Source organism: Sceloporus undulatus, chromosome 2, assembly GCF_019175285.1.
Source record: "Sceloporus undulatus isolate JIND9_A2432 ecotype Alabama chromosome 2, SceUnd_v1.1, whole genome shotgun sequence".
In the NCBI taxonomy this organism is placed as follows: Eukaryota; Metazoa; Chordata; class Lepidosauria; order Squamata; family Phrynosomatidae; genus Sceloporus; species Sceloporus undulatus.
Window position 1 is genome coordinate 176,771,974 of NC_056523.1, and position 14,930 is coordinate 176,786,903.

A 14,930-nucleotide genomic window follows, 5' to 3' on the forward strand; every position below is an offset into this window, starting at 1 on the left:
ATATCTCGGCTTTCACTTTCGAGGATCTAGGCGGGTAACAACAGTCCAATATAACAATTTAAAAACAGTAGTAACATAAACCCAATCCCCTAGTCCTCCCTCCTTCTGCTAAAATACAAATAAAGATCATGCTATATGATAACAGTAACAATATCACACATTACAGCCAGTTGCATAGAGAATGCAATTAGGAGCATAGGAAAAGAGTTTACAGGAATGGTCATAGGGAGAGACAGTGGGTAGGTGAGCAGTTAGGTTCTCATTTTGGAGGTTAATAATAATAATAATTTTTATTTATACCCCGCCTTTCCATAAAAATGATCAAGGTGGCTTACAAAGATTAAAACATTGCAGTACAAGATACGAAATGATCGGGTTACGAAATTTCCGGGATACGAAAAAGTTGGATTGGCAAAAACTGTTTCGGGTTACGAAATATTTTTCGGGTTACGAAATTCATTTCGGCGTGAAACTCAAATGCTGCAAAGTGCAGCTATAGGCTTTCCAGTGCTAACGGAAAAGTGTTTCGGGTTACGAAATTTTCGGGTTACGAAAGGAATGGCGGAACGAATTAATTTCGTAACCCGAGGCACCACTGTACAATGGTCCGGGGTCAAAAGGAAAACAAGGGGCAGAGAAAAGAATAATTAAACTAAGGTGGGAATGCCAACCGAAATAAATGCGTTTTTAAGTTTTTCTTGAAAGAATCTAACGATGCGGCGGAGCGGAGCTCTATGGGGAGCTTATTCCAAAGAGAGGGGGCGATGATGGCAAAAGCCCTCTGTGAGGTCCTCACAAAATGTGACCTAGGGACCTCCAGAAGATTTGTCCCGGATGTTCTGAGTGTGTGGGGCGGATTATATGGGGAGAGGCGGTCCTCCAAGTACCCTGGGCCCAAGCCATTTAGGGCTTTATAGGTCAAAACCAACATTGAGCTCGGAAGCGAATAGGCAGCCAGTGAAGGTCTTTTAAGATGGGTGTTATATGGTCCGACCTGGAGCTACCAGCGACCAGTCTAGCTGCCATATTCTGCACCATTTGCAGCTTCCGGGTTTGGTACAAGGGTTGCCCCATGTAGAGCGCATTGCAGAAGTCCAGTCGAGAGGTTACCAAAGCATGTACAACAGTTTCAAGGTCCCTACGGTCCAGGTAGGGATGCAACTGGCGTATCAGCCAAAGCTGATAACAAGCACTCCTGACCGTCGCATCCATCTGAGATGTCAGCTGGAACGATGAATCAAGGAGCACTCCCAAGCTGCGCACCGAGTCCTTCAAGGGGAGCGTGACCCCATTCAGGACCGGGTGACAGATCTCGCCACCTGGAACTGGGGAACCTGTCACCGGTACTTCCGTTTTCCCTGGAATCACACTGAGTTTGTTCTCCCTCATCCAGCCCATTACCGACGCCAAGCAGGCATCTAGAGGTTAGCCTGGGAAGGCTCGCTGGCTGGAAGAGATCCGTTTTTATTGCCTTTTTAAAGGCCTCTAACAATGTAATTTGGCGGATATCCTCTTGTCAGGTCGTTCCCAAGGGCCATCCAGGCCAGTTGGTGCATAATGCAGGAACTTACAATTCTGCCATGCAAGAACTCAAAATCCTGACGGATGGCCATCCAGCCTCTGTTTAAAGACCTCCAAAGAAGGAGACTCCACCACTCTCTAAGGGACTGTGTTCCACTGTCAAACAGCCCTTACTGTCAGGAAGTTCTTCCTAATGTTGAGGTGAATCTCTTTTCATGTGGTTTGAATCCATTGTTCTGGGTCCTATTCTCTGGAGCAGCAGAAAACAAGCTTGCCCCATCCTCAGTTAGCATTACCACTTTATAGATGTGTTTAATTTATGAAAATGGCAAATGAACTGCTCTATGCTTAAGAAACTCCATTTTTTTAAAAAAAATAAATTAAAATGAAGATTTTAAAATATCCTTAAAATATCAATCTTTTGGACCAGTAAAACCATGAGTGGTTTAAATGAAAATGCTTTAAGAAGAAGCTCAAAATATGGCAACGCTGGTACACAGCTGCCATCAGGTGGCAGGGAGTTCCATAGGTTATATTCTAATACACTCCAAGAGTGTGTATAAATAGATTCCAAGCTTGTGTTGAACCAGCATGGGTACTTCTACTGATGATGGCCCTCCTGGGAAACTAGTAAGTAGTTGATAATAGAGATGATGTGCTCTTTGAATTGAACCCAGGAAAAAGTAAGAGCCAGTGAAGCTTCACGAACATTGTGATAGCATGATCCACACCAGACCATAGAAAAAATATTTTTTAGCACACAACTGCCAGAAATCCCCAACCTGTATGGCCCTGGCTGTGATAATACCGTAACTGGCAGCCGTGGTGCAACAACAACAATTTCTCCAAACTCTGCTACTGTCTGGCTGCTGCATTATGCACCAATTGCCCCAATTTGTTTGTTTTGGGCCAGACTGAAAGGTTGCCCCTCATGGAGTCACTCCATCTGGATCTGACACAGAGTGCGATTGACTGTGGCTGGATCTAATTTTTCCTACCAGGAATCTATGTAGTTTGCACAGCCACTGAAAATGCTAAAAGGGGTTTGTAGCCACTGAACTCTCTGTGTGCTTATAGTTGTCAATGGGGAGGGCAGCCCCATCCAGACTGGCCAAATGCCTGAATTTATATCTAGGGAACATTTCTCCTGGCCTATAACTGTTAATGGACATAGATAAAAAGTCATTCCTTTTCTCTGCTGATTGTTTTCCTATTTAGGGAAACCTAATGTTGTGAGGGGGTGTATTGTGATATGTTGAGGGCTCAGCTAAAGCACAGGAAGTGAAATGGGAGCCTGCATGTAGGTTTCTTCCATTCTTGATTTTCTTGGTCATGGTCAAAGCTTACCTGAGTCTTGAGCTCTTATAGTTGTTATCATGTGGTCTTTTCCGTCTCTATCATTCTATGACAAATGTGAGGTAAGGGCAGTTGTGCAAACCTGTCTGTTTTGTGCAGGTCACACAATTCTTTGTTAATTATTGGTAGTGCCTAGTGTAGAAGTGGGATTACCTGACTGCAGAAATGTGATGGAGCCACCTTTTGAGTGTGGTTGGCAAAAAGCTTTGCTTTTGTGGGTTTTTTAAAAAAATATTCTGCTTCATTCTTAATTCCAGGACTCGTGGGGTTCTTCCCTCCCCACTAGCAGTTCCAATGGGGTCTTCACATTCTGCAGGCACAGGCTCCTCCTGCTCCAGGCAACAGAGAGAGGAGGATGAAGATTTGCTGGACAACAAGGATCGGGAGGAAGACATTGCCAGGTTCCCGTATGTGGAATTCACTGGCCAAGACAGCATCACCTGTCCTTCCTGTCAGGGCACTGGCTGCATCCCAACAGGTAACTCTTTCTGTGCAATTGGCCTTTCTTTTTCTTCCAGGAGAGAATAAGTCCCTATCAGCAGTGCTTCTTAGACCCTGTCCTGCCAAATGTTTAAGTCTTCAGCTCCCAGAATTCCTGAGGATTGTTCCTGCTGGCTGGGACTTCTGGGAGCTGACCTCCAAAATAATAAGAGGATCAAAGGCTGAAAAGTATTGCCCTACAGTTGTAAGAGCTGGTGTGGTGATGTGCAATAACATCAAGAATCCACAAAATAGTGATACCTTTATTGGCACAACTATTATTATTATTATTAAACTTTATTTCTAAAGTGCTGTAGTTATACACAGCGCTGTACAAAGTCGGTAAAATTAAAAAGTATATAAAAGCCTGCCCAAGGCGTACATTGTAAGATAACAATAAAAGAGGAATAGATAAAATTACCATATAGAAAAGAAAAAACAAATTAAAAACATCAAATATAAAACAAATCACATCACATCAAATATTATCAGACAGCCAGATGACAATCACAAACTCCCTGAGAATGCTTCCCTAAACAATATGGTCTTCAGCTCAGCCTTAAAGCTGGTTAGGGAAGTGATGAGCCGTGCATGCAGAGGAAGAAGGTTCCAGGAATGAGGGCAGCAAGAGAGAAGGGACGGATCCAGGATGGGGCAGAGAAGATCCTGGGTTGGGAGAGGAGACTTTGGCTACCAGAGCGGAGAGTGCGAGTAGGGATGTAGGGAGAGAGAAAATCGGTTAAATAAAGAAGGGCCAGCCCATGCAGGGCTTTAAAGGTGAGTAGCAAAAGTTTGTACCTGATGCGGAAAGGAAAAGGGAGCCAGTGAAGGGAGGACAACAGAGGGGAGACATGATCATAACGGCGAGCGAGTGAAATAATGCATGCAGCTGAATGCTGAGCAGAAATTAATGGGTGGAGATGAGAGGGGAAGCCCTGCCAAGAGGAGGTTACAGTAGTCTAGTCGTGAGACCACTAGGACATGGAACAGTGTCTTTGCGGTAGAAGCTGAGAGATATGAACGGATGTTGGCGACATTATAGAGAAAAAATCTGCAGACTTTGGCTGTAGTCTGGATCTGAGGGATAACTGACAAAGAGGAGTCAAAGATGAAACCGAGACTACGGGCTTCCTGGACCGGCTGGATAGAGACGTTATTGACAGAAATAGAAAAGGAGTAGTGAAGGGTGGGCTTAGGAGGGAAAACAAGAAGCTCTGTCTTGGACATATTGAGCTTCAGACGCCGATGGTGCATCCAGTGGGAGACATCTGTTAAACAGGATGACACTTGCTGCTCTAGCTCTGGCGAAAGATTAGGGGTGGAAAGGTACAGTTGGGTATCATCGGCGTACAGATGGTAGGAGCAACCAAACGAACTGATAAATTTGCCAAGGGAGAGTGTGTATAAAGAGAACAGAAGGGGACCCAAAACAGAGCCCTGAGGAACTCCAACAGATAAGGGGACAGAAGACGAGGTCTGACCACCCGAGACCACTGAAAAAGATCGATCTGACAAGTAAGATGTGAACCAATCGAGAACAAGGCCCGAGAAACCAAGGTCAGAGAGTACATCTATTAGGAGACAGTGGTCCACGGTGTCGAAGGCCGCAGACAGATCGAGTAGGACAAGGATAGAATAAAGGCCATTCGCCTTGGCCCGCAAAAGATCATTCGAGATCTTAGTAAGGGCCGTCTCTGTGGAGTGCCGTGGGCGAAAACCAGACTGGAAGGGATCCAGAATGGAGTTTGTTTCAAGAAACTCAAGACAGCGTGAGTAGACAACTCGTTCCAACACCTTAGAGAGAAAAGGAAGAAGAGAGATTGGATGATAGCTAGCCAAGGAAGAGGGGTCGAGAGAGGGTTTTTTCAGGATAGGGGAAACTAAGGCATGTTTGAAGACTGAGGGGAAGGAACCCGAAGAGAGAGAGAGATTAAAGATATAGAGGAGGGAGGGTAACAAAGAGGGGGCTATAGAGATTAGAAGACGAGAAGGAAGTGGATCAAGAGAGCAGGTGGTGGGTTTTGATGAGTTCAGCAGCGAAGAGAGTTCTTCCAAAGAAACAGGAGGAAACACAGAGAGTTTATTAGTAGGAGGGGCGAGGAGATTAATGGTGGAAACCAAATCATGAGGAGTTAACTCAGAACGTTAACTAAAATGTATAAATAGCTGATATGAGCTTTCAGAGCTCTACTGGCTTCTTCATCAGGTAAAGGTGTTAAAAATCAAACGGGAGAAAGAAAAAAGTTGCAGTGTTGAAGTCATAGCTCTGGGAGACTATGGGCCCGAACAGACAGGCCAAAATAAAGCTGCTTCGGGCCACTTTGGAAGTGTGCTGTTTAAATGACACACGTCTCAATAGGTTGGAAGCCACGCCAAAGCCATGCTCCAGTTCTGAAAACTGAAGTGCAGCTTTGGCAGAGCTTCTGGCTTCTTAAGATGCGTGTGTCATTTAAACAGCATACCTCCAAAGTGACCCAAAGCAGCTTTATGTTGGCCTGTTTGTTCAGGCCCAAAGAGACCATAGGAAACATAAAGTCCAGGAAATAAAATTCTTGAGAAATTCAATATTTTCTGCGAATGAATGGGGTGGATATCCTTGCACAGGATGGAGACAACTTGGATCTTAAAGGTGGTTTCATTTTGTGTTGATAATGGAGTTGTTCAATGTGTTGAGGTTCAGTAATTATATTTGAAGCAAAGTCTCTCTTGATCAGACTGGTGAATGGACTTGGGAGTGGCTTCCCCTTGCAGCACATATTGCCACTTATACAGCTTTGATCTCTCTTGAGTTGAGGGTATTGAGCAAATCCCATGTCCTGAAGCAATCACTAGCATGGTGTTAACACTTGGCTTTGCCCCTTCCTCATGAACCTACAAAATCTTCCTCCAACCCATGTCATGGTTCTCCAGCAGTTCTGTGCCCTGGGTGCCAGTTTACCTCAAAAGAAGCTTCCTTCCCCACTGCTTTTGAAAGCTTAGGAAGCTGCCTTATACAGAAACACACCATTGGCCCATCTAATCCAGGACTATCAACCCTGACTAGTGGCAATGGGTCCAGCATTTCCGCCAGGATTGTTTCCTATTCCTCCCAGGGTCTCCCATCTCAGTACTGTCAAGGCCTGACTCTATTTAGCTTCCAAAATCAGATGGGGTGCATGTGTTCACAAGAGTATTCGCACAGCTAGTTGAATCTCTTTAAGTATCTTAGATTTGGCCTAGATCCAGCTCAGCAGTCTTTTCCCAGATGCCCCCTGGAAGCCTGCAAGCAGTAGCTGAGTGTTGTGGCATCCTTTCACTCATGTCCCTCAGCAAGTGGTACTGAGGTAGCCATTGTGATATCAGAGAACAACCAGAGACATAGAGAATATCCAGCACTGGTAATTATGTTTTTTGCTTTCTTCTAGACCAAGTTAACGAATTGGTGGCTCTGATACCATATCATGACCAGAGGTTAAAACCTCAAAGGACGTAAGTAGAAAAGAAAGGTCAGACTCTATTTCTGAGCTGTCTGTACTTCTGTCTGAAAAAAGAGATTTCATGGCCAGTACTGAATCTTATTACTTGAAAGATGGCTTGCCCAGTCACTCCAAACTACAAAGGTCGGACTCTTTTCTAATTGTAACCTGAAACGCCTCCTATTTTAAGTGAGTTCCAGTCAAGCATTCATACATTTACATGCTACTGACTGGATTCCAGCATTTCTAATAAAATATATTTCCTAAATACATTTTACCTGAGTACAAGTTGGATTATTTTCAACATGCCTTGTATTTGGAGAGAATTCCCACATATGAAGTAACCTTTGAGCTTTCCCCCTCCATTTGCCCATTGTCAGTACAGAAGAGAGAGATGAGATTTTGCCTTCTTGGTTTAAATACAAGTGAGGAAGGGTTTGCTTTAAGCTTTATATCTGTAAAGGCCTTTAAACAAAAATGGAGTTTTATGGTACCTTTAAAGACTGGCAGGTGTATTGGGTCATAAGTTTTCATGGACAACAGCAAGGGTAGGGAACCACTTTCAGCCTTGGGGCCAAGTGCACATTCAGATAAGTTATCAGAGGCCATATTCTAGTGCTGGTGAATCCAGAGGCAAAAAGGTGGGTTAGAAAATGCCAGCATATATTATCTTCAGGCTGCCACTAAGCCTTAAGACAGGCATTACATCCTTTCAGAACGGGGATAAAGTCAGGCTACATTTGCACTGTATAATTAATGCAGTTTGACACTGTTTTAACTACCATGGCTTAATGCTATTGAATTATGAGATTTGTAGTTTTGTCAGATATTTAGCCTTCTGTCAGAGAGCTCTGGTACTACTACAAACTACAAATTCCAGGATTCCATAGGATGGAGCCCTGAGTTAAAGCAGTGTCAAGGCTGCATTAATTCTGCAGTGTGCCAACAGCCCCATGAGGGGCTTTGTAATGATGTAGGGTGGTTGCCTAGGATTTTTGTTATTTTTGATTGGATATGGGGGGCATAATCTTTGTGCTGAGAGGCATGGATGGATTGAATGTAATATTATCCTTTATGGAGAGTTACATGCCTTATAAAACCAAGATGGCTTCCTGTTTATGAAGTGCGAGTCTGTTACCAGGAGCTGAACACTGAAAGAAAGCTGGCTAACAGTTGGTTTGGTCCTTTGCAGGAAACTGTATGTCATGGTGTCGGTGCTGCTGTGCCTCTTGGTGTCGGGACTGGTGGTCTTCTTTCTCTTTCCTCATTCAATCCTTGTGGATGACAATGGCATCAAAGTGGTTACAGTCTGGTTTGATGAAAAAAACTCCCTTGTAGTCCTCGCTATCACGGTAACAGCCAAGTGTATATAATTAATGTAGCTGGAATTCCCAGGTTGGCTGTAGGAATATCTATGTTCAGTGGTTGTGTATCCTCTCTCCACTTCTTAGGCTACTCTCCGGATCAGAAATTCCAATTTCTACTCGGTAGCAGTAACCAGCTTGGCCAGTCAAGTGCAGTACATGAATACTGTGGTTGGGACGAAGCAGATTAACAATGTCACTCATATCCAGCCTCTGAGTGACCAGCTGGTACAAGCAGCTCTTTAATTCATATGAAGCTGGGAGTGTGTGGGAGGTGGGATGGAGAAGGGGAAAGGTATGCTATTTTTTAAGAACCATGGCTTAATTAATGTTGCTTACATCTTGCATTTTGTGTCTTTCTAGGTGAATTTCACAGTGAAGGCTGAAATGGGTGGACCTTTTTCTTATGTATAGTAAGGATTTATCTGTGTTCCAACCATAGTTAGGCTTTAGGCTATTTAACTCAATCTAATGGTAATCTCTCATCTCACTACTTGCCTTAAGTAGTTTTCTGCCCACATGTCTGATGAAGGACTGCAACAGTTCTCTTGCTACAACAGCAGTTATACATATTGAGAGCACAAGTTTTGCAAATAGACACTGTATAATATCACCATAACACTGCATCTCAAGCTTTGGAGAATCATGCCTCTTCCCACTTTGGTCAGATTTAAAAGGTTCTCCACCACATGCTTTGTACAGCCAAAGCAAGAATCATCTGTATAACCTCTTGGCCCTTCAATAATCTTGTGATTATTTGTGATTCCTGGCTCAATAAGTTTGTGGCAATGTGAATGATTTATAAACTTTGTTTTGAATAACAAAGCATTTTACTTGACATTCAAAGAGAAAATGTTATCGTAAAGAGTTTACAAAATTAAAATTCTAATTTGAATTAAACTCTAATTTTTAAATTAAATTTTAATTTGTGTGCCTCAAGCTTCTGAGAGCCAAAAATGAAGTATGAAGGCATTGCTGCCCCCACCACAGTTTCCATTACCACCCCAGCTTCCGCACATCTAGCACAGATGTCCCAGTTGATATCTGCTAACAGTAGAAGAATTTGTGCAGTCCAATTCCTCATTCTTCAGAGTATGCTGGCATATCTTCAAGGAGATGGCAGCATTTCTGGCATTTGCTGGTCAGGGTCTGCATCTGTTCATGATCTCAACAGCATTTGGGGAGCTGAAGCTGAATGAACACAGGGTTAGGGCAACTATCTCATGCCCCATATTTCCTCTTGACAATGGCGGTGAATCCATTATTCTCTTACCACTTGCTGTAATGGTGACCCTCATAGCTGCTGTTGGAATATCTTATTTTTACCTGCATATTGAGCAGACTTTTCATAACTGGGGCACACTACATTATAGGCATGCAGCTCAGTAGAACTTCCAGTTTTGCTACTTGTTCAGGATTGCAAAAGTCAAGATTGGGTGGATGGATGAAAGCTTTGCAAGCCATTGTATGTGGCTGATCTGCTCATGCTTTGCTTGGTGAGTCACAAATTGTGCCATATCTTGAACTGGTTCTGTTCTGAATTTCCTTTAAGTGGTGCTTTGACTGGGAAAAACACACAGGCTGGAATCCTGTTGGTTAGTTTCAGCTAAAGTAGACCCATTGAATCAATGAAATTTACCTGTGTTGACTCACAATTCATCAAGTGTTTTCAATAGGCCTACTCTAGTTGGGACTAACCAACAGGATTCTAGCTGTACTGGAACAAATACTAAATATGTATAGTCTAAATGGTAACCGGGTCTCCTACTGGGGGTGAAGGTTAGATGCTGCCGCATGTTATGACTGAGGTATTGGAAGAAAAGCCTTCAGGCTGGAGATCATAATCCAGTTCCTAAATCTAGATAAAGCAGATCTTATTAACCAAATTCTATCAAAGTATGCAAACTACTATAGTATGAGGTGGAGTTTTTGCCCTGTGATTAACATGAAAAGATCTATCAGGTTGGTTTTAATTTTGAGCACTTGAAGTTTCTTGAAAATTTGTTTCTGTACTTTGGTCTCTTCTAGCTTCTTTTGCACATTACCCAAGATCAGAGTGCACAACATTGTGATTTTCATGAGGTAAGCATCTCTTATATTTTGCTGTTCCTCCTGAACTAGAAATAGTTTTGAGAGCAATTCACAAGTCGCATTTCATCCTGATGCAAAATGCTCAAGGTAGTGCCCTGTTGTCTAAGTGAGGTTGGTAAAATGGTAGAGCTCTCAAAGGGATGTATTTTGAAATTGAGGCAAACTGAATTCTGAGACTTTTTGTGTAACTTCTGCTGTCCCCTCCCCCCATTTTTCTAGTCTAAAGGGTAAGGACAGCGAAGGCCTGACTCCAATCACTTTTAATCTTATTGAGCTTCCTCACTGGTATCTCAGCAATCTTTTGTTCATCAGTCTTTGGAATCTCCAGGAAGGATATGTGCCAATGGTCTGTCTCAGTATAGGGCATTCATGTGTCCCCAAATGAATCCTTCTAAGTATCTCTTCACAGCTTGGAAAAATTAGCTTTTTGGTTTTCACCTACCCAGATCTCTCCAGTATGGACTGTAGAAATTCTGTAACTTCCATGAGCAAGAAACCTGAGTTTAAAGAAGACAGTCATAAATCAAAACAATTCCTTCTCCCCACCAAGTGGCTAAGATGTTCTTGTGAAACTGTGCTGTGGAACGTGGGCAACCATGCAGCCCTTTTGGAGGAGAAAGATTTTTCTCCAGGGGCCTATTTCAGTATGTGTGCTACTAACTGCTTGCCAAAAGACGTACAGCTGCCAAGTTATGATGACTGGAAGCACCACAGCTAGGATTTTGTTTTGTTGGAATCCCTAAAATAACTTTTTCAGGTTGCAGGCAGGCAGTTTCTCTTTGTTCTTCATGCCTGCTTAAATTTTTTCCTCAGTTTTTGTTCCTGCATGACAACACAGGTGTACTCTGTTGTTCACAAAGACACTTCAGAGGGTCCTGTTTGAGCATTTCTCCAAAGTGGGGGATCTGCACACTAGACAACATTCACCCAGTCCCATCAGCCAGTATGTTGTGAGCTGACTTGGGTCCCAACTTGGGATAAAAATAAAATAAATAAAAATACTTGTGTAAAAATTCAGGGTGCTCCCAGACAAACAGCATTGTGCAACTATTCCATCCTTCTCTCCTTAAGTTTTTTTTCCCTCCTGGTAAGAAAAAGAGAATGATGTGGGGAAAAATAAGACAGCTTTAAATTGAAGTCTGTGTTGTCTGGGCCCCACTATAAATGAGGTAGGGCAACTGTGTAAGATAAAGAGTAATCGGGAAGTACCCCAAATCTAGAACATAATTGTTTTTAATTGGACAGTGTAGATATGTTCTCTCTGAATACTATTCTTTCTACTTTCAGGACATCTGTGAAGATCTCCTACATTGGTCACATAACTCAGAGTTCCTTGGAGACCTATCATTATGTGGACTGTGGTGCTAATTTCACAACTGTTCTTGCTGGTCCTCAGCCCCCAACTCTAGAGAATGCAGCTCAAGGGAAGAACAGTTTAAGCCCACTGACATATTTCAGCAATGAGAGCAGGTTGGGTTCTCCTGCTGTGTAAACTGAGGACTGCTTACTCTGGGATTGTTTTTGTTTGGGAGAAATAGTGAGGTTGCTGCAGCCTTGGGAAAAATGGAAGGTATGTCTGAGAATGTCATACTTAAACCATATTCCACTGACAACTGGACTGAGCCATGATGCTGTTTTGAAGAGGATGTTTAGTTTCTCCTTGGCACCCCACCCAAAAATACACACTCCACACTCTCTCCTCTGCTTTGGAACGCCAGTCTGTGGCTAGCATTACTTCAGTCCCATTTGATCCTCTTTCTTTTTCAATGAGGCCATGTCAAGTTTCTCATCTTCTCTTTCAAATGAAGCGAGAACACTTATCTCAGTATTACATCCCTTGTTGTGTAAGGACACGCAGAATGAAATAATTCCCAAGTTGATGCACCTTCCTTCAAAGGGACTGCTCACCAAATGTGGAAGAGGAAGAGATTTTGAGCTTGCTTCTCATGTGGGAGTGTTATAACTCCTGCCCTGCTTATTTTCAAAGGGAAAATAACTGGGAATATTTCTAGTGCTGGGGTGGGCAGTTTGTGGCCATCCAAGTACTATTGTACTGTATCCTCCATCAGCCCTAACTACCATAATCTCTAATGATAAGGGAAGATGGTAGTTCTTGTTGAACATCCTCTGGAAGGCCACAAGTTGCTTACTTCTGCTGTTACTATGAGCCACACTGAAAGAAATGGATTCGGTAGCTGTTACAGCCCAGTTGTGAGAGGAAATTCCAGTATATTCAACAGGGCATTTCATGGATGGAACGACTATTTAAATGACTATTGACTTTATCAGTGGTGTGTTTGGTATAACACTTTGACAGGCACACTGTTGACTTCCACCGTCTTCTAGCATGTTTTGATTTTCTTTCCTTTTAAGAATGAGTGCCCATGAAAAACTGTAGATCACTAGATCTTTGTGTTAGGGGAAACCTGCATGAAAGTGAGCACTCCTCTATCTTGGTACCTCTAGTTTGCCAAGCTGGGAAACTTTGTGCCAGTTTTGCTGTCTCATGACGTTAGAATAGAAGTTCTTTTGGTTTATTTCCAGTAAACAAAGATTTTTTCTTCTCTAAATGAGAAGTGAGAAACAGTGAATTCTTATGCTGGATTCCAACTCCCTTCAACCTTGGCAATGCTGGCTAAGGCTGATGGGAGTTACAATCCAGCAACATCTGGAGGGCTACACATGGTCCACTGCTAGTCTACATTTCCCCCCCTCTTTGTAAGGATTAAGATGGGATAAGTAACTTAATAGACAGATCAAGAAAATAACATTAGAATTAGAGAAGTGTCTTATAGATCTGTGATTGATATTACTAACCCTCTTTATTTCGGATATGAACTAGAATAGTTCATCTTTTGTTTTAAACTTCTTCAGTGTTTCAAACTTTCTGCTGTAGTATGTTTCCCCCCAGAAGTAGAAACCTATTTAAACTTGAAGTGAATTTTAAATCTATCTTTGCATATCTAAATGGTGGTGGGAGCTAATATTTGCTTAGAATCTGTATTTTCTGCTTGGAAGACAGTGTGGAAAAGAAAATTCCTGAAGTTAATAAACTTTTTAGGTTGTCCCCTTTGACTGGGGGCTGCTGATCTTTCTCTAAAATCTGTGTTATTTGAAATGTGATTTTCTTTAAGTCCTCAAGTGGAATTACAGAAGGATTTGTTCCAGGTCTTACATTAAAAGCTCCTTTAATAAACCCAGCAATAAGTATGGAGACTTGTTGGATGGAGAAGCTTGTATGGTATTCTGTATGTTAGGCTTCACATATAAGCCTGGTTCTAATCTGCAATATTGTTTGGGCAAAACTCCTAGCATTCCTCAGTTGATTGGGGCTGCTGGGTGTTGCAGTCCCAACACCTAGAGGGCTGCATTTTTGCTGGGGAGTGCTGCCATTATTATGTTGCATTAATGGGTATGGTTGCTAACCAGCCAGAAAAGAGGCACTTAAAATGCTGCCTAGTGATACAGCTGTGGCATGCATGCTCCACTAAAATAGCATACTTATGCAGCAAAAAAAACCACCCACTGTCAGTATATTTAGGTGATTTGGGGTCTGATTCATAGCAGTTGAGATGGTAGAGTTTTGATGCAAGAATATCTCCACTTTTGGTAATGTTTTTAGGGTAGCTTTCTCTAGAACACCCTCCCCAAAGAAGTAGTATCTCTTGCCATCATCTCAAGTGTTTGGAGTATTGGCTGGACATTTTAGTTTGGACAGTGTTTTATTATATTTAACTACCTTTAAAGGTTTTATGATTGTGTTGTATTGCTGCTTGTGTTTGTATGACCATTTTAGTTTTATCTTCTGTTCATCATATTGATTGCTATAGATGAAGAGTGGTGTTTAAATAGCCTTCCAAGTACCTTCTCAAAATGTCTTAGGCTGGAAAGTTGTTGTCATTTCATGAATTTGTCTTTGGCACTCCTACCTTTATGGCACTGCCATCTCCCTTGGCCAATTATGTATTTTTAGTTTCTGCTGACTTTTGTAGAAATCTGAACATACATAACTCTCCCGTTGAAATTAACAGCTCTCTAGCCATGGTTGATCTTGGCCAGAAACTTTTCCACATTTGTAAAAAAAAGCAGCTAGATGCTAAAATGCATTTATATTTATGGAGTTATTTCTTTCCAAAGTTCTGAATTTCAAGCTAGGCCTTCAGAAAGAAGACTGAAAGAATTCCTCCTTGAAATGATCACCTTTCTTTGTTGGACCTTAGATTACTAATCTAAGTAATCTGCCACAAACTAGATGTTAGGGTTTTTGTTTTATTGTTGAGGTCTTGGGTGAGCCACACCAGTGCAACAAGGGAGTGGAATTAACCAATTAAATGCTTCAAGCCAGGGATGGGAAATCTGTTGCCCTCCAGATGTTCCACTGCAGCATCCCTCAGCAGTGGCTGTGAAACTACAGTAGATGGGAATTGCAGGTTAGTAACACCTGTGGGACCACAAGGTCCCCTTCGCTGCTTGAATTCACCTGTTTACTCTTGCCCTTTTTCCTGTTAGTTGGTAGGCCTTGGTCTGATGGTGGATCTCACTCTGGACTGGACATGTCCCTCTCTTCAAGTTTCTGAGATCTTGTGATGCAAAAGCAAAGGTAGAAGTGGCAGCATAGTTAGCTAACCCTGCATTCCTAGCATTTGCTCAACCTTTGTATCTG

General features: G+C 42.4%; 1 protein-coding gene across 2 annotated transcripts in view; it reads left to right on the plus strand.

The window, feature by feature from the left end:
* The window catches only part of TMEM106C (transmembrane protein 106C), a 17,489-nt gene extending 2,563 nt beyond the window's left edge, over positions 1-14,926 (plus strand). Inside the window, exons 2-8 of one of the 2 annotated variants that reach the window (XM_042448082.1) lie at positions 3,135-3,355; positions 6,762-6,825; positions 8,005-8,164; positions 8,264-8,404; positions 8,540-8,589; positions 10,205-10,258; positions 11,555-14,925. In XM_042448082.1, coding sequence (XP_042304016.1) covers positions 3,172-3,355; positions 6,762-6,825; positions 8,005-8,164; positions 8,264-8,404; positions 8,540-8,589; positions 10,205-10,258; positions 11,555-11,759 — 858 coding nt within the window. In that variant the 5' untranslated portion in view covers positions 3,135-3,171 and the 3' untranslated portion in view covers positions 11,760-14,925. Of the gene's footprint in view, positions 1-3,134; positions 3,356-6,761; positions 6,826-8,004; positions 8,165-8,263; positions 8,405-8,539; positions 8,590-10,204; positions 10,259-11,554 lie in introns of those variants that run through there. The other variant, XM_042448084.1, reaches the window with a different exon arrangement.
* Positions 14,927-14,930: the final 4 nt, after the last annotated feature.